The following is a 22,301-nucleotide window of genomic DNA, read 5'->3' as shown; positions in this document are numbered from 1 at the left end:
GTTTTTTTGGGATGAAGTTTTGCTCTTGTTGCCCAGGCTGGAGTGCTGTGGTGTGATCTCGGCTCACTGCAACTTCCACCTCCTGGGTTCATGCAATTCTCCTGCCTCAGCCTCCCGAGTAGCTGGGATTACAGGTGGCCACCACCATGCCCGGCTAATTTTTGTGTTTTTAGTAGAGACGGGGTTTCACCATGTTGTCCAGGCTAGTCTCTAACTCCTGACCACTTGCCTTGGCCTCCCAGAGTGCTGGGATTACAGGCGTTGAGCCACTGTGCCCAGCCTACAATTCATTTTTACTAAAAAAATATAATAGAGATGGGGTCTCACTATGTTGACCAGGCTGATCTTGAACTCCTGGCCTCAAGCAATTATCCTGCCTTGGCTTCCCAAAGTGCTGAGATTACAGGTGTGAGCCACTACATCTGGCCTTGAATCCTTTTTTATCTAAGATTTTCAGGCATTGTCAAATTGTGTAAGGTAAATTTCTACTTGTTCTCTAGTATCCTTTCTCCCCATTTTTCCTTAATAAAAACCCCAAATGGTTGCCATTTCCTCCTCCATTTCCCAGCTTCCTTATGGGTGGGTGTGGCCATGTGACTTGACCTGTGGACTGTGTAAACTGATGTGTGCAACATCCAGCTTTTCCTCCTTTCTTTTAAATAGGGAAGTTGCTTGCTCTCCATGCTTTCCCCCTTTTTACCCTTGCTGGAAAAGGATGACAACTTGGGCAGCCACCTTAAACCTACAGATGGCCATGGAATGTTCCACCAGCTGGATCCTTGTAGCAGTGCCACCTACTCACTTCTACCTTATTTAAGCCAACGAATTTTGGAGAAATTAATTTTCCTGCCATTTTTTCATATACTGACTGCTAACTCCAAATAAGAGAAATGATATCCGGTCTCAATATAAAAAACAGTAGTGAGGCGGGGCATGGTGGCTCACGACTGTAATCCCAGAACTTTGGGAGGCCGAGGTGGGTGGACAACATGGTGAGACCTTGTCTCTACTAAAAATACAAAAATTAGCCAGGGGTGGTGGCGCATACCTGTTATCCTAGCTACTCAGGAAGCTGAGGCATGAGAATCGCTTGAATCCAGGAGGTGGAATTTGCAGTAAGCTGAGATTGCACCACTGTACTTCAGCCTGGGTGACAGAGCAAGACCCTGTCTAAAAAAAAAAAAAACAACAGTAGTGGGAGAAACTTGAATGTAGCAGGCTTCCAATTTTATATATATGTGGGTCACAGATACATACCATATACATACTATACAAAAAAAACCACTTGTTTTTATAAGCTGAATACATTATGAACATGTCTTGAATAGTTTAAAAAAGTTAACTGTTAAGAGCTTTGAAAAGGGCGAGGCTGGCCGTGGTGGCTCACGCCTGTATTCCCAGCACTTTGGGAGGCTGAGGCGGATGGATCACCTGAGGTCAGGAGTTCTGAGACCAGCCTGGCCAACATGGTGAAACCCCACCTCTACTAAAAATATAAAACTTAGCTGGGCATGGTGGCGCATGCCTGTAATCCCAGCTACTAGCAGGGCTGAGGCAGGAGGATTGCTTGAACCTGGGAGGTAGAGGTTACAGTGAGCCAAGATTGTGCCACTGCACTCCAACCTGGGCAACAGAGCAGGGCTCAGTCTCAAAAAAAAAAGAAAAAAAAAAAAAGGGTAAGAATGGGAGCTTTATTTATGTGTTATATGTTTAATACAATTTCAATGTATTTTGTTGTGTTCAATACAGTTAATATCTGGAGTAAACAAGGTCGGTCTCATACATTTATCTTTCCTTTCTTCTTCCTCACGTTGTACATAAGGGAAAGAGGCTTCTTGGTTTTATAGGCCACACTTTTCTTGATGCGCTGTCCTTTGATGTTAACAATATATGGCAAGAGAGGGGGCCGGACGGTCAAAACTGTTCCTTCAGGTGTATAGCCTCGGAGATGCAGTCTGTCCTTAAAATTAGGTGTTACTGAAACCCAACCTATGCAGGCATGTGACACAACACAAAAGGCTGTTAGCAATCATCTTATTAAAAATACCAAACCAAAGCTGAAAATGGAATATCAGAGAACGCTGTCACTCTCTTTCACTCTCTTATTATTTTATTATTTTTTAAGAAACTGTGTCTTGCTATGTTACCCAGGCTGAACTCAAGTTCCTGGGCTCAAGCGATCTTCCTGCCTTGGCGTCCTGAGAAGCTGGGGGCATGGGTGGGTACACCTTATTTTTAAAAAAGCACACAATGCATTTGTGCAAAGTACAAATTTATTTTCAGAATAGGTTGTATTTTATGAATAAACTAGTATGTACACCTTAAAATAATCAGCTTTCACCAGTTAAGGCACTTTTCTATAAAAAAAATTGTCGGTAAGGCTGCTTTATTCACTTTCTGTTTTTTTTTTTTTTTTTTGAGATGGAGTTTGGCTCTTGTTGCCCAGGCTGGAGTGCAATGGCACGATCTCGGCTCACCGCAACCTCCGCCTCCTGGGTTCAAGCGATTCTCCTGCCTTAGCCTCCCAAGTAGCTGGAATTACAGGCATGCACCACCATGCCTGGCTAATTTTGTATTTTTGGTAGAGACGGGGTTTCTCCATGTTGGTCAGGCTGGTCTCAAACTCTCGACCTCAGGTGATCCGCCTGCCTCAGCCTCACAAAGTGCTGGGATTACAGGTGTCAGCCACCGTGCCCGCCCTTTTATTCACTCTTTAAAAAGTGCTTGGCATAAAATTACCTGCAGAGGAAAACTTGATGTCTGCCACTGCTTCAGATGCCCCCAGTCCTTCTTTTAACATAATGTCTTCAGGTACAAGAGGAGGAAATCCTGCCATTCGTTCTCTTCCACCCATTGGAATCTTCCAATGAAATAAAGATATTTACAAGTTCAAATTAAATTTCTTGGAACTCTAACATTAAGCAAATCACTGATAAGATAATTCTGTACAGGGATCAAGAATAAAATCCTCCTCTCCCTCTCCCTCTCCCTCCCCCTCCCCCTCCCCCTCTTCCTCTCCCCTTTCTTCGGTCTCCCTCTCCCCCTTTCTTCGGTCTCCCTCTCCTTCTTTTTATGGTCTCCCTCTGTTGCCAAAGCTGGACTGTACTGCTGTGATCTCGGCTCGCTGCAACCTCCCTGCCTCGGGCTCCTGTGATTCTCCTGCCTCGACCTGCCGAGTGCCTGGGATTGCAGGCGCGTGCCGCCACACCTGACTGGTTTTTGTATTTTTGGTGGAGACGGGGTTTCACCGTGTTGACCAGGCTGGTCTCCAGCTCCTGGTCTCGAGTGATCTGCCCGCCTTGGCCTCCCAAGGTGCTGGGATTGCAGACGGAGTCTCGCTCACTCAATGCTCAATGTTGCTCAGGCTGGAGCGCAGTGGCGTGATCTCGGCTCGCTACAACCTCCACCTCCCAGCCGCCTGCCTTGACCTCCTAAAGTGCTAAGATTACAGCCTCTGCCCGGCCACCACCCCGTCTAGGAAGTGAGGAGCGTCTCTGCCTGGCCGCCCATGGTCTACGATGTGAGGAGCCCCTCTGCCCGGCCGCCCAGTCTGGGAAGTGAGGAGCGCCTCTGCTCGGCCGCCATCCCGTATAGGAAGTGAGGAGCGCCTCTGCCCGGCCGCCCATCGTCTGGGATGTCAGGAGTGCCTCTGCCCGGTCGCCCCGTCTGGGAGGTGAGGAGCATCTCTGCCCGGCCACCCCCTCTGGGAGGTGAGGAGAGCCTCTGCCCGCCCGCCACCCCGTCTGGGAGGTGAGGAGCGCCTCTGCCCGGCCGCCACCCCGTCTGGGAGGAAGTGAGGAGCGCCTCTGCCCGGCTGCCCCATCTGGGAAGTGAGGAGCGCCTCTGCCCGGCCGCCCCGTCTGGGAAGTGAGGAGCACCTCTGCCCGGCCGCCCCGTCTGGGAAGTGAGGAGCACCTCTGCCCGGCCGCCACCCCGTCTGAGAGGAAGTGAGGAGCACCTCTGCCCGGCTGCCCCGTCTGGGAGATGAGGAGCACCTCTGCCCGGCCGCCACCCCGTCTGGGAGGAAGTAAGGAGTGCCTCTGCCCGGCCACCCAGTCTGAGAAGTGAGGAGCACCTCTGCCCGGCCGCCCCCTCTGGGAAGTGAGGAGCGCCTCTGCCCGGCCGCCCCGTCTAGGGGGTGAGGAGCGCCTCTACCTGGCCGCCCCGTCTGGGAAGTGAGGAGCGCCTCTTCCCGGCTGCCCAACGTCTGGGAAGTGAGAAGTGCCTCTGCTCGGCCGCCCTGTCTGGGAGGTCAGGAGTGCCTCTGCCTGGCCGCCACCCCGTCTTGGAGGAAGTGAGGAGCGCCTCTGCCCGGCCGCCACCCGGTCTAGGAAGTGAGGAGCGCCTCTGCCCGGCCGCCCCCTCTGGGAAGTGAGGAGCGCCTCTGCCCGGCCGCCCCGTGTGGTAGGTGAGGAGCGCCTCTGCCTGGCTGCCACCCCTTCTGGGAGGAAGTGAGGAGCGCCTCTGCCCGGCCGCCCCGTCTGGGAGGTGAGGAGCGTCTCTGCCCGGCCGCCCCGTCTGGGAGGTGAGGAGCGCCTCTGCCCGGCCGCCCCGTCTGGGAGGTGAGGAGCGCCTCTGCCCGGCCGCCCCGTCTGGGAGGTGAGGAGCGCCTCTGCCCTGCCGCCCCGTCTGGGAAGTGAGGAGCGCCTCTGCCCGGCCGCCCATCGTCTGGGAGGTGAGGAGCGCCTCTGCCCGGCCGTCCCATCTGGGACGTCAGGAGGACCTCTGCCCGGCCGCCCCGTCTGGGATGTGAGGAGCGCCTCTGCCCGGCCGCCCCGTCTGGGAAGTGAGGAGCGCCTCTGCCCGGCTGCCACCCCTTCTGGGAGGAAGTGAGGAGAGCCTCTGCCCGGCCGCCCCGTCTGGGAGGTGAGGAGCGTCTCTGCCCGGCCGCCCCGTCTGGGAGGTGAGGAGCGCCTCTGCCCGGCCGCCCCGTCTGGAAGGTGAGGAGCGCCTCTGCCCGGCCACCCCGTCTGGGAGGTGAGGAGCGCCTCTGCCCTGCCGCCCCGTCTGGGAAGTGAGGAGCGCCTCTGCCCGGCCGCCCATCGTCTGGGAGGTGAGGAGCGCCTCTGCCCGGCCGTCCCATCTGGGACGTGAGGAGGACCTCTGCCCGGCCGCCCCGTCTGGGATGTGAGGAGCGCCTCTGCCCGGCCGCCCCGTCTGGGAAGTGAGGAGCGCCTCTGCCCGGCCGCCCCGTCTGGGAAGTGAGGAGCGCCTCTGCCTGGCTGCCACCCCGTCTGGGAGGAAGTGAGGAGCGCCTCTGCCCAACCACCCCCTCAGGGAGGTGAGGAGTGTCTCTGCCCGGCCGCCCCATCTGGGAGGTGACGAGCGCCTCTGCCCGGCCACCCCGTCTGGGAGGTGAGGAGCCCCTCTGCCCGGCCGCCCTGTCTGGGAGGTGAGGAGCGCCTCTGCCTGGCTGCCACCCTGTCTGGGAGGAAGTGAGGAGCGCCTCTGCCCGGCCACCCCATCTGGGAAGTGAGGAGCGCCTCTGCCCGGCCACCCCATCTGGGAAGTGAGGAGCGCCTCTGCCCGGCCGCCCTGTCTGGGAGGTGAGGAGCACCTCTGCCCGGCCGCCCTGTCTGGGAGGTGTACCCAACAGCTCCAAAGAGAAAGCGACCATCGGGAGTGGGCCATGAGGATGATGGCGGTTTTGTTGAAAAGAAGTGGGGGAAGTGTGGGGAAAGGAAGGAGAGATCAGATTGTTGCTGTGTCTGTGTAGAAAGAGGTGGGCATAGGAGACTCCATTTTGTTCTGACTAGGAGAAATTCTTCTGCCTTGGGATGCTGTTGATCTATGGCCTTTCCCCCAGCCATGTGCTCTCTGAAACATGTGCTGTGTCAACTCAGGGTTAAATGGATTAAGGGTGGTGCAAGATGTGCTTTGTTAAACAGATGCTTGAAGGCAGCATGCTCTTTAAGAGTCATCACCACTCCCTAATCTCAAGTACCCAGGGACACAAACACTGCAGAAGGCCGCAGGGACCTCTGCCTAGGAAAACCAGAGACCTTTGTTCATGTGTTTATCTCCTGACCTTCTCTCCACTATTATCCTATGACCTTGCCATATCTCCCTCTCTGAGAAACACCCAAGAATGATCAATAAATACTTAAAAAAAAAAAAAAAGAATAAAATTCTTTCAAATATTCAACTGGTGAAAAGAACTTGCAATCACTTCTGGGGTCAAATGAAAAGCAAGGGAACTCTGTGATGGGCTGAAGCTTACAAATCTCAGGGCTCTGGGCCACACATTGGGCAAGCACCTGGCAGCAGCCTCTGGACAGGAGAATTGTGCTTCACTGACACTGTTTTTAGAATCCTCCACAGGGCCTCACATAGTTTAATGCTGGGCAATTAAGGCACGGTCCTTCCAAGTACCTTAGTTCTTATAGGTGTGGCCATCAAGATTAGTGCCTGGTCTTTATGAGTTAAGGGTCCATATATAATGGATAATATTTAGCTTTTATGTTTACAGGTGTTTCCACGATTAGAAGTGATTGGGTAATTTTTTTTTTTTGAGATGGAGTTTTGCTCTTGCTGCCCAAGCTGGAGTGTAATGGCACGATATCAGCTCACTGCAACCTCCGCCTCCAAGGCTCAAGTGATTCTCTTGCCTCAGCCTCCCGAGTAACTGGGATTACAGGCGCGCACCACTGTACCAGGCTAATTTTTTTGTATTTTTCGTAGAAACAGGGTTTCACCATGTTAGCCAGGCTGGTCTTGAACTCCTGACCTCAGGAGATCTGCCCACCTCGGCCTCCCAAAGTGCTGGGATTACAGGTGTGAGCCACTGCGCTTGGCCATAATTGGGTAATTTATTCATCTATTAATTAGCAAATCTCTCCTGTGTTTAGCACTAAGAACACAAAGATAGATTTTGCAGTATGGTTTCTGCCCCCAAGGAAATCAAAGGGGTAGATAATATGTAAGCTAATACAAGGTCAGAAATGTAATACGAGGCATCTATAAGTACTATGGTTGTGAAGGAAGGGGTAATGAATGTGTTCAGTCAAGGAAAACATTAGTAAAGAAGCAATATATATATATAACAACAAAAACAAATAAGCAATACATGAGCAATATTTTGAGAAATGAGTCAAAGTTATTCAGTGGAAAGATATTCTCGGTCACCACAGGTACAGATAAAAACTGGAAAAAGGATGATGAGTTCAGGGAACTATAGCTTAATTGTCCCAAGTATGGTGTGTGTGTGTGTGTGTGTGTGTGTGTGTGTATTGGTGATGAGGCTGTCAGGAGTTTATACAACTTTTTGCAACAGTGTCACTATTGGGCACTCAAAATGTGGCTGGTGACACTAAGCAACCATATTTTAAATTTTCCTTTTTTTTTTAGAGACAGGATTTCACTCTGTCACCCAGGCTAGAGTGCAGTGGGCATAATCATGGCTCACCACAGCCTCATACTCCTGGGCTCAAGTGGTCCTCCTGCCTTAACCTCTCGAGGAGCTGGGACTACAGGTGCATGCCACCATACCTGGCTAACTTGAGCAAATTTTCTTTTTTTTGTTGTTTTTTGAGATGGAGTCTCTGTTGCCCAGGCTGGAGTGCAGTAGCGCGATCTTGGCTCACTGCAACCTCTGCCGCCCTGGTTCAAGTGATTCTCCTGCCTCAGCCTTCTGAGTGGCTGGGATTACAGGCACCCACCACCACGCCTGGCTAATTTTTGTATTTTTAGTAGAGGTGGGGTTTCACCATCTTGGCCAGGCTGGTCTTGAACTCCTGACCTTGTGATCCATCTGCCTTGGCCTCCCAAAATGCTGGGATTATCGGTGTGAGCCACCGCGCCTGGCCATTGAGCAAATTTTAATTGTCACTAATATATTTAAACTTAGATAGCCACATGTGGCTAATGGCTACCAAACTGGACAGTGTAGTCTAGAGAAAAAACAGCTGTGTGGCTATTCTAGGATCAGTCTATATAGAGCAATTTTGCTTTATAGCCAGAATTCTCAAAGAGAATGAAGTGAGGGAAAGCTAGCTCAAGATATTGTATAACAGTTCTGTATAACAAAGGCTTTCTTAACAGAGCTATGGGACCATCCCAGTGTATACTAACCATAACCATGCAATCAAGGCGTGTTGCCTTACCTGGAGTAATGTATGACCTGCATGCTTCTGATACAGAGCGTCTGCCCTGTCCAAGGAGGTGATATGCACAGGGAGGATGTTGGAAGCCACGACTGTAAACCAAGCTGACTGATTTCCCTTAAGAAAGGAAGAAGTTATTTGACCTGGTGAAAAACTTGGAAAACCTGCATATTCAAGGTACGATCAACTAAAAAAAAAAAAAAACATCAAAAAACAAAAACCCAATCAGACTCCCTTTATAAGTACTGGTATGGCAGTAGCTGTAAATCAAATTATTAATAAGAACAGGGGCACAATACTGAAGCAGTGCATTTCAGCAATTCATGTGAACTATGACTTCTTTGACAGACTCAATACTATTTTTGAAAAAACGTCTATTATTAAAAATTAAAAGGAAATACTATCTGCTTTAATTATCTCTGTGTAAAGTTAGGTTTAAAATATTAACATTTTATGTGTTCTGATGAAATATATAAGGGTGCAAGCCTGGTGTGGTGGCTCATGCCTATAATCCCCGCACTTTGGAAGGCCGAGGTGGGTGAATCCCTTGAGCTCAAGTTTGAGACTAGCCTGGGAAACATGGCAAAACCCTGTCTCTATAAAAAATACAAAAATTAGCTGGGTGTGGTGATGTGTGCCTGTAGTCCCGACTACTTGCGGGGCTGGGGTGGGATGATCATTGGAGCCCAGGAGGTTAAGGCTATAGTGAGCCGTGACTGTACCACTGCACTCCAGTCTGGGCAACAGAGAGAGATGCTGTTTCAAAAAACAAACAAATAAACAAAAAAAAAACAATAACAAAAAACCAACCCCAGAAACAAAAAACCAACAACCTCCCAAAATGAAATATATAAGGGTTCTAAGTGTGTAAGGCAAAATTTCTAACACAGTATGAGCAAACACAAAACCCAAGAAATGTGCTATAGTAATGGCACACAGTTGTATTGTGTTGTTGGACATATCCATATCCATGTTTCATTTTCCTTTTTCTCTTCACTTTAGCAAAATGGAGAGCAATTCTATAGACACTCCAAAATCCCTAGATGCTATATAAACGAATACCAAACAAAAAAGTATATGCATAAAAACACACATATCATGGGATACAAAGTGCGGAATTAATTTAATGCCTATAACCCTGTACCTAAAGGTTTGACTTTATCCCATAGGTTTGACTCTATCCCATAGAGTAGGGATAGTATCTTGTGTTAAATGCCAAGCTGTGTGGGGTACTCAATTGAAAACATAAGTTTTCAAGACCTAGCACTTTTTTGGGAGGATGAGGGAGTAGGGCATTTCTTTTCCCCAAGTGTTTTTTTTTTTTTTTTTGAGATGGAGTCTTGCCCCGTCACCCAGGCTGGAGAGCAGTGGTGCAATTTCAGCTCACTGCAACCTCCGCCTCCCAGGTTTAAGTGATCTTCCTGCCTCAGCCTCTCTAGTAGCTGGGATTACAAGTGTGTGCCACCACACCCAGCTAATTTTTGTATTTTTAGTAGAGATGGGGTTTCACCATGTTGACCAGGCTGGTCTTGATCTCCTGGCCTCAAGTGATCAGCCTGCCTCAGCCTCCCACAGTGCTGGAATTACAGGCGTGAGCCACCGTGCCCAGCCATCCCCAAGTTTTTATTACAGAAATTTTTAAACATAAAAACAAATTAAATCCTATACAATCATGGCTTAGTTATCAACATTTTGTCAGTCTTGTTCATTTATCTGCTTCCTTAAAGTGAATCCCAATATTTTAAAATCATTTTTTAATAGTACAGACTTTTCTTACCTGCAGGAAATCTATGCGGCCTATAGCACCCAAAAACAGAACCATTCCTGGTTTAAGCACAAAAGTTCTTGGAACAATGGACTGTGTTGGCAAAACAATATTTACTTCTTTTTCTGTCAGAAGATTTAAAATCTGTGAAGCAAATGGCAGATTTTTTAGAAAATACTTTTATTGAAAATATGATATATTATGATTTACTTGTAAAATAAAAAGTGATGAAAAATATGCCAGACTTCAAAATAAACCAAATTATGTCAGAGTTTGCTACACATCAAATTTATATAGATTCTTCCTGTCTAAATTAATTTCAATCTGATGGCTCTACCCTTGTTTTACAACTTAATCTACAGTAATGGCAAAATAACTTTATAGGTGTATGAGACTTTCCTATGTCAGCAGCATTCCCTAAATGTCAAAATTAATGTGAACCTGAAAACATGTTGATTCAATACCAAGATAGAAAATATATGCTCTCCTTATCAAGGCTTGTGGGCAGTAGCAATTTCCGCCTAAAGTAATGGTGTATGTGACCTCATGTCCTAGTGGTAAGTATGCATGCATTAAATGCAAAATGGTCACCCCATTCTAGGAGCAAGTAAAGTGGCTGAAGAACCTCTTCCTAAATTCTGGTCTTCAATTTCCTTATTTCTCCCAAATATTCAGCAGAGAATGAGAAAAAGTTATAAATCCCCCATGCTTATAACACAGAGGATTTATAATTTATCCCTATGATTTATAATAAATCCCTTCTAAGGATGACAAGTTCCTAGAGAGACTAGAGAAAAACAGAAAAGGAAAGACACAAGTATAAGATTCTGGAAAGATCTAAGGAATCAAAATCTGGTTAAAAAAGAATAAAGAAGGTACAAATTGGACACAAAACTTGTAAACTTCTTTCTTAAGAATAACAAGAGGCTGGGCAACGTGGCTCACGCCTGTAATTCCAGCAATTTGGGAGGCTAAGGCGGGCAGATCACCTGAGGTCAGGAGTTCGAGACCAGCCTGACCAACATGGAGAAAGCCCATCTCTATTAAAAATACAAAATTAGCCGGGCGTGGTGGCGTGCACCTGTAATCCCAGCTACTCGGGAGGCTGAGGCAGGGGAATCGCTTGAATCTGGGAGGCGGAGGTTGTGGTGAGCCAAGATTGCACCACTGCCCTCCAGCCTGGGTGACAGAGCAAGACTCTGTCTCAAAGGAAAAAAAAAGAATAACAAGAAAATAAAAAATAGAAATGATACATAGAGGCTCACAAGAAAATAATAAGGGGGCTGCAAATAGTTTTCTTCATTACTTGTGTTTGAAAAGGCACATTAAAAGCCATTTGCAGGTCAGCCATGGTGGCTCATGCCTGTAATCCCAGGACTTTCAGAGGCAGCGGCAGGCAGATCACTTGAGCCCAGGAGTTTTTTTTCTGTTTTTGAGACAGAGTCTCACTCTGTCGCCTAGGCTGGAGTGCAATGGTGTGATCTTGGCTCACTGCAACTTCTGCCTCCCGGGTTCAAGCAATTCCCCTGTCACAGTCTCCCAAGTAGCTGAGATTACAGACGTGCGCTACCATGCTTGGCTAATTTTTTTGGTATTTTTAGTAGACACAGGGTTTTATCATGTTGGCCAGGCTGGTCTCGAACTCCTGACCTCAAGTGATCCACCTGCCTTGGTCTTCCGAAGTGCTGGGATTACAGGTATGCACCATCGTGCCCAGCTGAGCTCAGGAGTTTGAGACCAGTCTGGGCAACACAGCAAAACCTCACCTCTATGAAAAATACAAAAATTAGCTGGGGTGGCGTGTGTCTGTAGTTCTCAGCTACCCCGGAGGCTGAGGTGGAGGATTGCTTGAGCTAGGGAGGCAGAAGTTACAGTGGGCCAAGATCCCACCACTGCACTCCAGCCTAGACCAGACTGGGCAACATAGCGAGGTCCTGTCTCTACAAAAACTAAACAATTAGTTGGGCATGGTGGTGTGTACCTGTGGCCCTAGCTACTTGGGAGGCTGAAGTGGGAGAATTAGTTGAGCCTAGGACTTTGAAGTTACTTGATCATGCCACTGCATTCCAGCCTGGGCAACAGGGGGAAACCTTGTCTCTCTCTTTTTTTTGTTGAGACAGGATTTCACTCTTTTGCCCAGGCTGGGCTGCAGTGGCATGATCTCGGCTCACTGCAACCTCTGCCTCCCAATAAGTGTATCAAGTGATTCTTGTGCCTCAGCCTCCTCAGTAGCTGGGATTACAGGCATGCACCACCATACCCAGCTAATTTTTTGTATTTTTAGTAGAGATACAGTTTTGGCATGTTGCCCAGGCTGGTCTCAAACTCCTGGGCTCAAGCACTCCTCCCACCTCAGCCTCCCAAAGTGCTGGGACTACAGGCGTGAGGCACTGTGCCCGGCCTGAGTCTTAATACTTTCATTTCACAACAGAGATCCTTGGTTTAGTCTGGGAAACCCTGGTTTAAGACATCAAATAAGTTTATCTGTAAACTAACAGAGAAGCAAACTACCAGTGCTGACAGACGTTTATATCTAAAAATTTGGGGTTCTCATTCTGCTGTCTAGAGTATTTTGCAAATTCTTGCCTTTCTGACACAACTATTTAATAGAGAATATATGACTGAAGTAACTGCTATGCCTGATCTAATAGCATCTGAAAGGGAAGAATTAGTCTGGGCGTAGTGGCTCCCATCCGTAATCCTAGCACTTTGGGAGGCTGAGGTGGGTGGATTACCTGAGGTGAGGGGTTTGAGACCAGCCTGGCCGACATGGCGAAACCCTGTCTCTATTAAAAATTCAAAAAGTAGCCAGGTGTGGTGGCACATGCCTCTAATACCAGCTACTCGAGAGGCTGAGGCAGGACAATCGCTTGAACCCAGGCGGCAGATGTTGCAGTGAGCCAAGATCATCACGCCACTGCACTCCAGCCTGGGCAAGAGAGTCAGACTCCGTCTTAAAAAAAAAAAAAAAAGTATGGGGGGGGAAGAATTAGTTCATTAAGCTAAAGTGACAGAATATTATTAGAAAGCAGTTCTGAACTTTTGGACCGCTAAGGAAGAAAAGATGGCATGAGCAATTATTCCAGGAGAGCAGTAAAAGTTAAAAGGTCTGTATGATTCAATGACAGGGGACATCAAATAGAATACAATTCTGAGAATGTAACTGTAAGTGTTCCTGATGAGGCCAAGAAAAGTACCTAAGAAACCAATGTGGTTTTGTAGGGAGATACAGAGATAATTAGAATAATCGGAAACTGGTCAGTAACCAGATTTGAAGGAAATGATTAATGAATCTGTTGTGAGGCTGTATCCTGGATGCACATTTGAGTCAATCAGTGATCTGAATGAAGATCCAAACTGCAAATATAAAAAGTAATGAGATTTAATGAATATTTAACAGAGTAAGATATAGGCTGAATTCAACAAGACAAAGTCAAAGTTACCTATGAGGCCCAAAGTTGTCCATGAGCAATTGGATAAAGAGAGGCATAGGGACAAGACAGGTGGAGTTAATGCTATTTTTTTTTTTTTTTTGAGACGGAGTCTCGCTCTGTCACCCAGACTGGAGTGCAGTGGCACGATCTCAGCTCACTGCAAGCTCCGCCTCCCGGGTCACACCATTCTCCTGCCTCAGCCTCCCGAGTAGCTGGGACTACAGGCGCCCACCACCTCCCGGCTAATTTTTTGTATTTTTAGTACAGACAGGGTTTCACCGTGTTAGCCCGGATGGTCTCGATCTCCTGACCTTGTGATCCACCTGCCTGGGCCTCCCAAAGTGCTGGGATTACAGGCGTGAGCCACTGCGCCCGGTGGGAGTTAATGCTATTCTAAATCATGCTCACCTGAGAGCACTGAGTTCTCAGTGTCACACTTTAAGAACAAACATAGAAAACATTCTGAAGAGGCCTGGGCCAATGAATAGCCTGTTTCTCAGGGAGCATAGCTGTAGGAAATGAAGATAAATAATCCAGACTGTCAGCACAGTGAATGCTCAACGTTTGCTGGATGAACTAATGAAAGAGAAGAAAAGGGAGGGATAGGTGAAGAAGAGATGGGACGTTACATTTTAAAATATTTCAAAGTCTGGCAAGGGAAATAGGTATTACCTTAGTCCCAGATGGCTTTGGGGAACAATGGATACATGTTACAGGGAGACTATTCAGCTCAGTACACTCAATACAAAGAGAAGGTCAAAGACCCAAATGAGTTACCTTGGAAGGTGACATCACACAGTTTCAGCTAATGGTGAGTCACTCCTTTCAGTTCAAGATAGAGGACCCCTTCATGGATATGTTATAGAGGTAATTCAAGCAGGGCCTAGGGCGTTGGACTCCAGTGATATTCACGTGTTTTTCCTACCTCAAAACCTAGGCTTCTGTAAATGTTTCCCTAACCAAGGTAACAATCACAATGATAAAATAAGTTGGTTGTCAGCAATGAAGTCTATCAAATGGAACAGAGAACTTGATGGCATACAGATTCACCCCTAACAGCTTTCATGAATGAATTAGAACTGAGTCTAAAATGGAAGTAAACTTATTTTCCTGTTTTCTGCCAATTAAGACAGCAGTACTTGTGCAATTGAAAGTAAATGTTTCAGAGGCTGATATGACTAGTAATAAAACTCCAGTTTCCCGTTTAGCTGGCTCTACATGCATTACACTCTTTCTCTATTGCAATTCCCCTGTCTTGATAAATTGGCTGTATCTAGGCGGCAGGCAATATAAACCCATTAAAAAAGAAAAAGAAAGTAAATGTTTCTAAAAGAAACCAAATACATACACAATTTTCTTTTATAATTCCAGGGGTGTCATAAAACCAGTGGGCATCTTTGACATCTTGTGCAGTCAATTCTACTTGTTTGGTGGATTTGTGTGTACCCATAACAGGTTCATTTTCCATGTCAAAGGCAAGTGAATCAGCATCAAACTCAAAGGGAATGTTATACTTCTGTTCTTCTGAATACAAGAATGTCCTTCCAACTCTTCCTAGAACAAGTTATAGTAAGGTTATTAGTCACACCTTTAATACTTTTAACTCCAGACATAATTTTTATGTTTCCCTCAAACAAGTTACTAAGATTACAGTGTACGGAAGTGAGACCATAATGATACTTTTGCTTTTTTTTCCCAAAAAGCAGTGGGAGTCAAACTCTTGCAATAATCAAGCGTGTGGCTGGCTGTGTACATGGAGTGGCGGGGGCGAGGGTGTGTGGAAATCAGACTGTTTTAAAGAAAGGCTGAAAAGATATACCAAGGAAAGACAGACAACCTAATCTAAAGCTGCTGCATGGAGTAAAAACTTTTACTACCTGTACTGCTCTGGGTTTCCAAACAGCCTTATTGTTGCAGAATAAGGAAGGCAGTCTCTCCCCACAAAAACTGGCTAGCCTCGGACAGCTGTATTTCAGGTTGCTTAACAAAGAATTTTAGCATAGTACCAACAAGGGTTTTCCCATAGAGGATGCTTACCTACGACATAACCATGCTTTTTGAGGACATTAAGCTGATTTTGTTCTTGCTCACTAAGATCTTCTTCAGCTTGACTTGAATCTTTTTTAAGTCTTTGATGCCTTTTAAACATTCTGTAAGGAGTTGGGTTGCAAATAGGAAACTTCAGAAGGTTTAATGTAGTACCTGAAATACAAAGAATAAATACATCTTTAGAAAAGGGAATAAGGGGGAAGAAAATGAACATTTTTGAGGATCTACACTGTGTTGGTTACTGTAATAAAATATAAAATTACTGCCACTTTACAAATGAGGAAATAGGTTAAGAGATTAGCTCACAGGGGAAACCAGAATTAGAATCCAAAATCTGTAGGCCCGATTTCTTTCCATTTTTATCAGATTACCATTCAGTATGAAAATAATTTTTCTGTAAAATTCAAAGTGCAAGACAGAGAAGAGCAGCTTACTAAATGAAACTTTGGTTTCAAGGGAACAAATGGGGCAGTCAGTTTTGTCAACTTAAATTTAAACCTGGCTGAGCGTAGTGGCTCACACCTGTAATCCCAGCACTTTGGGAGGCCCAGGCAGGTGGATCACTTGAGGTCAGGAGTTCGAGACCTGCCTTGCCAACATGGTGAAACCCTGTCTCTACTAAAAATACAAAAAATTAGCTGGATGTGGTGGTGCACGCTTGTAGTCCAGCTACTTGGGAGGCCGAGGCAGGAGAATCGCTTGAACCTGGGAGGTGAGGGTTGCTGTGAGGTGAGATCGCACTACTGCACTCCAATCTGGGCAACAGAGTGAGACTCTGTCTCAAAAAAAAAAAAAAAAAAAAAAAAAAATTTAAACCATAAAAGGACTCATTTTCTAATTACAGAAGTTTGTTTCTTTGTTTCTTGTTTTTGAGACAGCGTCTTGCTCTGTTGCCCAGGCTGGAGTGCAGTGGTGCGATCTTGGCTCAGCCTCCCAGGTTCAAGCAATTCTCTACCCTCAGCCTCCTGAGTAGCTGGGATTACAGGCACCAGCTACCACACCCGGCTAAGTTTTGTATTTTTAGTAGACACGGGAGTTTCGCCATGTTGGCAGGTCTGGTCTGGAACTCCTGACCTCAGGTGATCTGCCCACCTTGGCCTCCCAAAGTGCTCAGATTACAGGTGTGACCCACTGCACCTGGCCACAGAAGTTTCTTAAAGTCACAAGACTGATACTTCTGTTTTTTTGGGTCTCACTCTGCTGTCCAGGCTGGATTGGAGTGCAGTGGCCCAATTAGGGCTCACTGCCACCTCAACCTTCCAGGCTCAGGTGATTCTCCCACCTCAACCTCCTGAGTAGCTGGGACTACAGGCATGCACCACCAGCCTGACTAGTTTTTGTATTTTTAGTAGAGACAGGGTTTCACCATGATGCCCAGGCTGGTCCTGAACTCCTGAGCTCAAGCAATCTGCCCACCTTGGCCTCCCAAAGTGCTAGAATTACAGATGTGAGCCACTAAGCCCGGCAAAGCCACACATCAAATTGCACTAATGGGCCGGGAGGGGTGGCTCACACCTGTAATCCCAGCACTTTGGGAGGACAAGGTGGGCAGATCACGTGAGGTCAGGAGTTGGAGACCTGCCTGGCCAACATGGTGAAACCCTGTCTCTACCAAAGATACAAAAATTAGCTGGGTATGGTGGTGCTTGCCTGTAATCCCAGCGCTTTGGGAGGCCACGGTGGGTAGATCACCTGAGGTCAGGAGTTCCAGACCAGCCTGGCCAACATGGTGAAACCCCATCTCTACTAAAAATACAAAAATTAGGCCAGGCGCGGTGGCTCACGCCTGTAATCCCAGCACTTTGGGATGCTGAGGCGGGCGGATCACGAGGTCAGGGGTTTGAGACCAGCCTGACCAACATGGTGAAACCCTGTCTCTACTAAAAATACAAAAATTAGCTGGGCATAGTGGCGTGCGCCTGTAATCCCAGCTACTCAGGAGGCTGAGGGAGGAGAATCGCTTGAACCCGGGAGGCGGAGGTTGCAGTGAGCCACTGCACTCCAGCCTGGGCGACAGAGCAAGACTCCGTCTCAAAAAACAAAACAAAACAAACACAAAAATTAGCTTGGTGTGGTGGCACACGCCTCGAATTTCAGCTACTCGGGAGGCTGAGGTAGGAGAACCACTTAAACCCGGGAGGCAGAGGTTGCAGTGAGCCGAGATCACGCCACTGCACTCCAGCCTGGGCGACAGAGTGAGACTGTCTCCAAAACAAAACAAACAAACAAAACACAAATTTCATTAGGTTCAGACAGTAAAAAGGACGCACGCTTTCTGGAACGGTATACAAAGAAGTTACAAAGCAAATCTCCAGAACAGGAACTTTGCTTTGTTCCCTGGTCTATCTCCAGTGCTTAGTGACTGGGAACAGAGACGTGAGACGTGCTCCATAAACACTTCCATTAGAAAATTACTACAACACATCCTCAATTTTCCCTAGCAGTAAGCTGACACAGAAGAGAGGTGTGACCAGACTGGGGAGAGAATTTGTAAAGAGAAGGGTACAGGCAACCCGTAGTGGACATTAAGGGAGGATGTACTCGGTGCCTCGGCCAGGACCAGACGTCCACCTTGCCAGAAAACGAAGAGGGCGAGCCTCCTAAAACTCACCTGGCCAAGAGGAGATGGTGGCTCTGTCGATGGCCTCGGAGCCCTTGGCAGTGCAGTAATCGGACTCCAGGAGCGTGTTAAAGAGAGTGGATTTGCCGGCGTTGGTGGCACCCACTAAGTAGACGTCCCCGCGGTAGCGCCAGGAGCGCTGAAGGGCAGAGATCAACTCTTCCACTCCATAGCCGGTCTTGGCGCTGATCAGCCGCACGTCCCTGACCACCGTGCGGGACCAGTTCGGCGGATTCGAATTCTCCCCGTCCTGTGGCTCGTCCTTGACGGGGCGCTGTGGCCCTTGGTGGCCAGGGGCCAGCAGGAGCCCGGCGCGGGCACAGTCCTCCCACAGTCGCTCCCGCAGCCTCTGCCGGTAGCCAGGAGCATCCTGGGGCAGGAGGTCCACTTTGTTTCCCAGCACGATCAGCTGCTTGGGGCCCACCAGCGCGGGCAAGTCGGGCAGCAGGGCGTCGGGCAGGTCCAGCAGGTCCACCATGTAGAGCACCAGGGAGGGCCCGGGCCGCCGCAACGCGGCGCTCACCAGCTCCAGGTACTGCTCGCGGCTCACCTGCAGGCGTAGAGCGCGCCGGTGGTGCACCAGCAGCCAGCAGCGCTGGCACACGGTCCGTGCCAGCCCGCCGTCTGCCTCCGCCCTGCGGAGGAACTTCTCTTGGGGCAGGTAGCCGGGCACGCCGGGGTCCTGGCAGTGCAGCTCTGCCCCGCAGCCCGAGCAGTTCACACCGCTGGGCGGCAATGCCGGGTCCGGGTGCCCCACGACCGGGTGCTCCCGGGGCCTGGCCCGTAGGTTTTGCTGTCGCCGCTCCTCCCGCCGCTGCTGCCTCTGTCGCTCCTCCTCCTTCTGCTGTTGCTGGAGCTCTTGCAGCTGCTTTTCGCAGGTGGGTTCCGGCTCCGGCTCCAGGATGTACTCCGGGAACAGAAAACGCTCCTGCAGGTCAGCACCTTCTCCAAAGCCTTCCGTGTCCACGGGGTCATGAGGAAGCTCGCGTCCCAGACTCGATGAGTGCTGGAAGGAGGAGGCGGCAGCGCACCTCCTCCCCAGGAACGGCTCCCGGAGGCCATGGCGCGCTGCCGTGGAAGCGGATCCACGAAGGAAAAGGCTCAACAGCCTGAACGGTAGGCGAGCGGGCAGCATGAGGAAGTAGCTCCGGGCAAAGGGGCGGAGCCACCAGCGCGCACGCGCACTAGAGTCCGAGGCGCGTATTTGACCCGAGACGAAAGCGCGTGGGTACTTGGGAGCTGTCGTGGTTCGTTTTGCGTCTAATCCCGCGAGTTCTCGCGATTTAAGCTCTGAGACTGAGAACCTACTTAAAGCTATGGCAAAGGCACTGGAGCTAGGTGGGCAGAAAATAGCAGTGAGTGTTTTGGGTTTTTTCACTTTCAGGCTTAAAGCCTCACTGCTAGCACAAGCCGCCCTTAATAAATCACACTTAAAAAGGAGCTTCCAGGGCCGGGCGCGGTGGCTCACGCCTGTAATCCCAGCACTTTGGGAGGCCGAGGCGGGCGGATCATGAGGTCAGGAGATCGAGACCATCCTGGCTTACACGGTGAAACCCCCCAACCCCACTAAAAATACAAAAAATTAGCCGGGCGTGGTGGCGGGTGCCTGTAGTCCCAGCTACTCGGGAGGCTGAGGCAGGAGAATGGCAGGAACGCGGGAGGCGGAGGTTGCAGTGAGCCGAGATCGCGCCACTGCACTCCAGCCTGGGCGACAAAGCGAGCCTCTGTCTCAAAAAAACAAAACAAAACAAAAACAAAATAAAAAGGAGCTTCCGGCTGAGCGCGTGGCTCACGCCTGTAATCCCAGTACTTTGGGAGGCCGAGGCGGGCGGATCACCTGAGGTCAGCAGTTCGAGACCAGCCTGGCCAACGTGGTGAAACCCCGTCTCTACTAAATATACAAAAATTACCCGGGCGTGGTGGCCCTTGCTTGTAATCCCAGCTATTTGGGAGGCCGAGGCAGGAGAATCGCTTGAATCCGGGAGACGGAGGTTGCAGTGAGCCGAGATCGCTCCACTGCACTCCAGCCTGGCAACAGAGGGAGACTCCATTTCAAAAAATAATAAATAAATAAAAATAAAAAATAGCTTCTTGTTTTGGTCCTTATAAAGGCAAATAAATTGAGCATCCCAATGTCGCGGATTCACAGAACGAACCCTTTTTAATAAGTATACTTGGTTTTGTTTTCAGGTGTCGTTATTTGTGCAACATTGAAAAACAAGCAGAAATAAAACATTGACGGGACGGATACGACCGCAGATTGCGGGAGCTGTGCTCTCAATCAGCCCGGCAGCGGCGTCCCACAATTTGCGCGTGTGCAACCCTAACCCCGGCCCAAGCTTGACCTACAATTTGCGCAGGCGCAGATCCTAACTTTGGCGTCCCTGTGGGCGGCCTTTGGTGTGAGACGCATAGTATTCTGGGAACGTCGGAGACGGAAGTTACTTCGTCTTTAGCTCCCGGCGCTGGTGGCTTTTGGGTGCTTTTTGTCTTTTTGATTTCAAGAGTTAGGAGCTCGGGAACCGTTTGGCAATATGTACGACGCGGATGAGGGTAGGTGAACGCTCAAAACACACGTCGCGGCGGTCCATTTAAGCAGGGAAGCGTTGGGAACTGATTGGATTGAGGATTTGGGGCCTTCCCACGCGCCGGCTGCACAGTCTCCAGCCTTGTTCCCACACTTTCCAGGCCGGGAACGAAACTGGGGTAGGGAGAGGCGGAGGGTGCAGGGAACATAGCGTTAATGTTCCAGGTTACGTTCACTGCTGCTCTCTGCACTTTCTCGTTCCGTTAGATCTGATCCTCGCTTCCTGTGGTGCAGTAGCGTGCAGAACCGTAAGATAAATTACGTTTTGAATTTGAAGCAAAGGGCACCCTTTAAAAATTTTCCTTAAAGCCACAGTCGACTTAACGAATAGCTCAATTGTTGAGTGTCAGCCTGTGTCAGGCAGTGTGGAAGGCCCTGGAAATACACCGGGACAGAGAATATCGGGGGGTGGGGGTGGCAGGGGGGACTCGGTTTAGTCTGACATTTCTTCATGCTGTTTGTAAGTCAAAGTAAATTGTCTTAAAGGATGACTTTTAAACTTCCTCTTCTCACAATGTCACAGTTCTCAGATGATATGTATTCTGCTGCACTGGGCCAATGTATAATATCTGTTTCTTTGCGCATATGGAATTCTTAGTAGTGGCCGAGCGCGGTGGCTCCCGTCAGCACTTTGGGAGGCCGAGATGTGCAGATCGCTTGAGACCAGCCTGACCAACATGGGGAAATCCTGTATCTACTAAAAATACAAAAATTAGCCTAGTGTGATGGCGAGCGCCTGTAATCCCAGCTACTCGGGAGGCTGAGGCCGGACGATCGCTTGAGCCCAGGAGGCGGAGGTTGCAGTGAGCTGAGATCGCGCCACTGCACCACAGCCTGAGTGACAGAGTTAGACTCTGTCTCAAAAAAAAAAAAAAAAAAAAAAAAGAATTCTTAGTTGAGTCTAGTGTATTTTCGTAGCCGCCTTTTCCATTCTCCATATCTGCTAATTCAAACCTTATTTTCTTCTACTTCTCAATTCCTTGGCCACCTCTTACATCTCCTCTCTTTATTCCCTCAGCTACTTCTGATAAATCAGATGGAAAAAATTGAAGCAAAAGCTTAAATTTTTTTTTTTTTTTTTTTTTTTTTTAAGAGATGGAGTCTGGCCATGTTGCCCAGGCTGGTCTGAAACTCCTGAGGTCAAACCATCTGCCTGTCTCGGCCTCCCAAAGTGCTGGGATTACAAGCATGAGCCAATGTGCCCAGCCAAAAGCTTAAACTTTTAAAGCTGTTTAAACTTCTGTCTCATTTATATCTTGTGTTCTAGAAATTTATTAGCATCATTATATTCCTTGTTCTTTTTAACTACTATCTCAGTAGAAGAAAAATTTGAAAAAAAAGATTTTTAAAGCATGATTTTTGGCTGGGTAATATATTCTCATAGCTCACAAGCCAGAAAACTTAAAAATGTTAAAGTGAGATGGCTGGTGCAGTGGCTCACGCCTGTTATCCCAGCATTTTGGGAGTCTGAGGCGGGTATATCGCTTGAGCTCAGGAGTTTGAGACCAGCCTGGGCAACATGGGAGACCCCTCTCTATAAGAAATAGAAAAATTAGCTGGGCGTGGTCGTGCTCACCTATAGTCCCAGCTACTTGGGTGGCTGAGGCTGGAGGATCGCTTGAGCCTGGGAAGTTGACATTGCTGTGAGCTGAGAACAAAGTGAGACCTTGTCTCAAAAAAAACAAGTTAAAGTGTCACGTCTCCTTCTTACCCACCATCTGTCCAGTTTGAACTCTCCACAGTG

General features: G+C 48.5%; 2 protein-coding genes across 6 annotated transcripts in view; one reads left to right on the top strand and one right to left on the bottom strand.

The window, feature by feature from the left end:
- Positions 1 to 1,672: 1,672 nt before the first annotated feature.
- Positions 1,673 to 19,287, bottom strand: NOA1 (nitric oxide associated 1). The gene is made up of 7 exons (XM_054484659.2): positions 17,962 to 19,287; positions 15,339 to 15,503; positions 14,650 to 14,855; positions 9,880 to 10,011; positions 8,103 to 8,219; positions 2,740 to 2,860; positions 1,673 to 1,989 (listed from the first exon to the last, which is right to left on the bottom strand). Exons 1-7 carry the CDS (start codon positions 19,103 to 19,105, stop codon positions 1,778 to 1,780), a joined length of 2,097 nt encoding a protein of 698 aa, XP_054340634.1. The 5' UTR covers positions 19,106 to 19,287; the 3' UTR covers positions 1,673 to 1,777.
- POLR2B (RNA polymerase II subunit B) overlaps positions 19,201 to 22,301 on the top strand; it is a 56,585-nt gene continuing 53,484 nt past the window's right edge. Inside the window, exons 1-2 of one of the 5 annotated variants that reach the window (XM_054484658.1) lie at positions 19,201 to 19,325; positions 20,161 to 20,523. In XM_054484658.1, coding sequence (XP_054340633.1) covers positions 20,505 to 20,523 — 19 coding nt within the window. In that variant the 5' untranslated portion in view covers positions 19,201 to 19,325; positions 20,161 to 20,504. Of the gene's footprint in view, positions 19,518 to 20,160; positions 20,524 to 22,301 lie in introns of all 5 variants that reach the window. The other 4 variants (XM_063664519.1, XM_063664521.1, XM_063664520.1 and 1 more) reach the window with 4 other exon arrangements.

This window comes from Pongo pygmaeus, chromosome 3 (genome assembly GCF_028885625.2).
Source record: "Pongo pygmaeus isolate AG05252 chromosome 3, NHGRI_mPonPyg2-v2.0_pri, whole genome shotgun sequence".
Classification (NCBI taxonomy): Eukaryota; Metazoa; Chordata; class Mammalia; order Primates; family Hominidae; genus Pongo; species Pongo pygmaeus.
The sequence above is the reverse complement of the archived record's forward strand: the minus strand, read 5'-3'. Positions and strand labels throughout refer to the sequence as shown.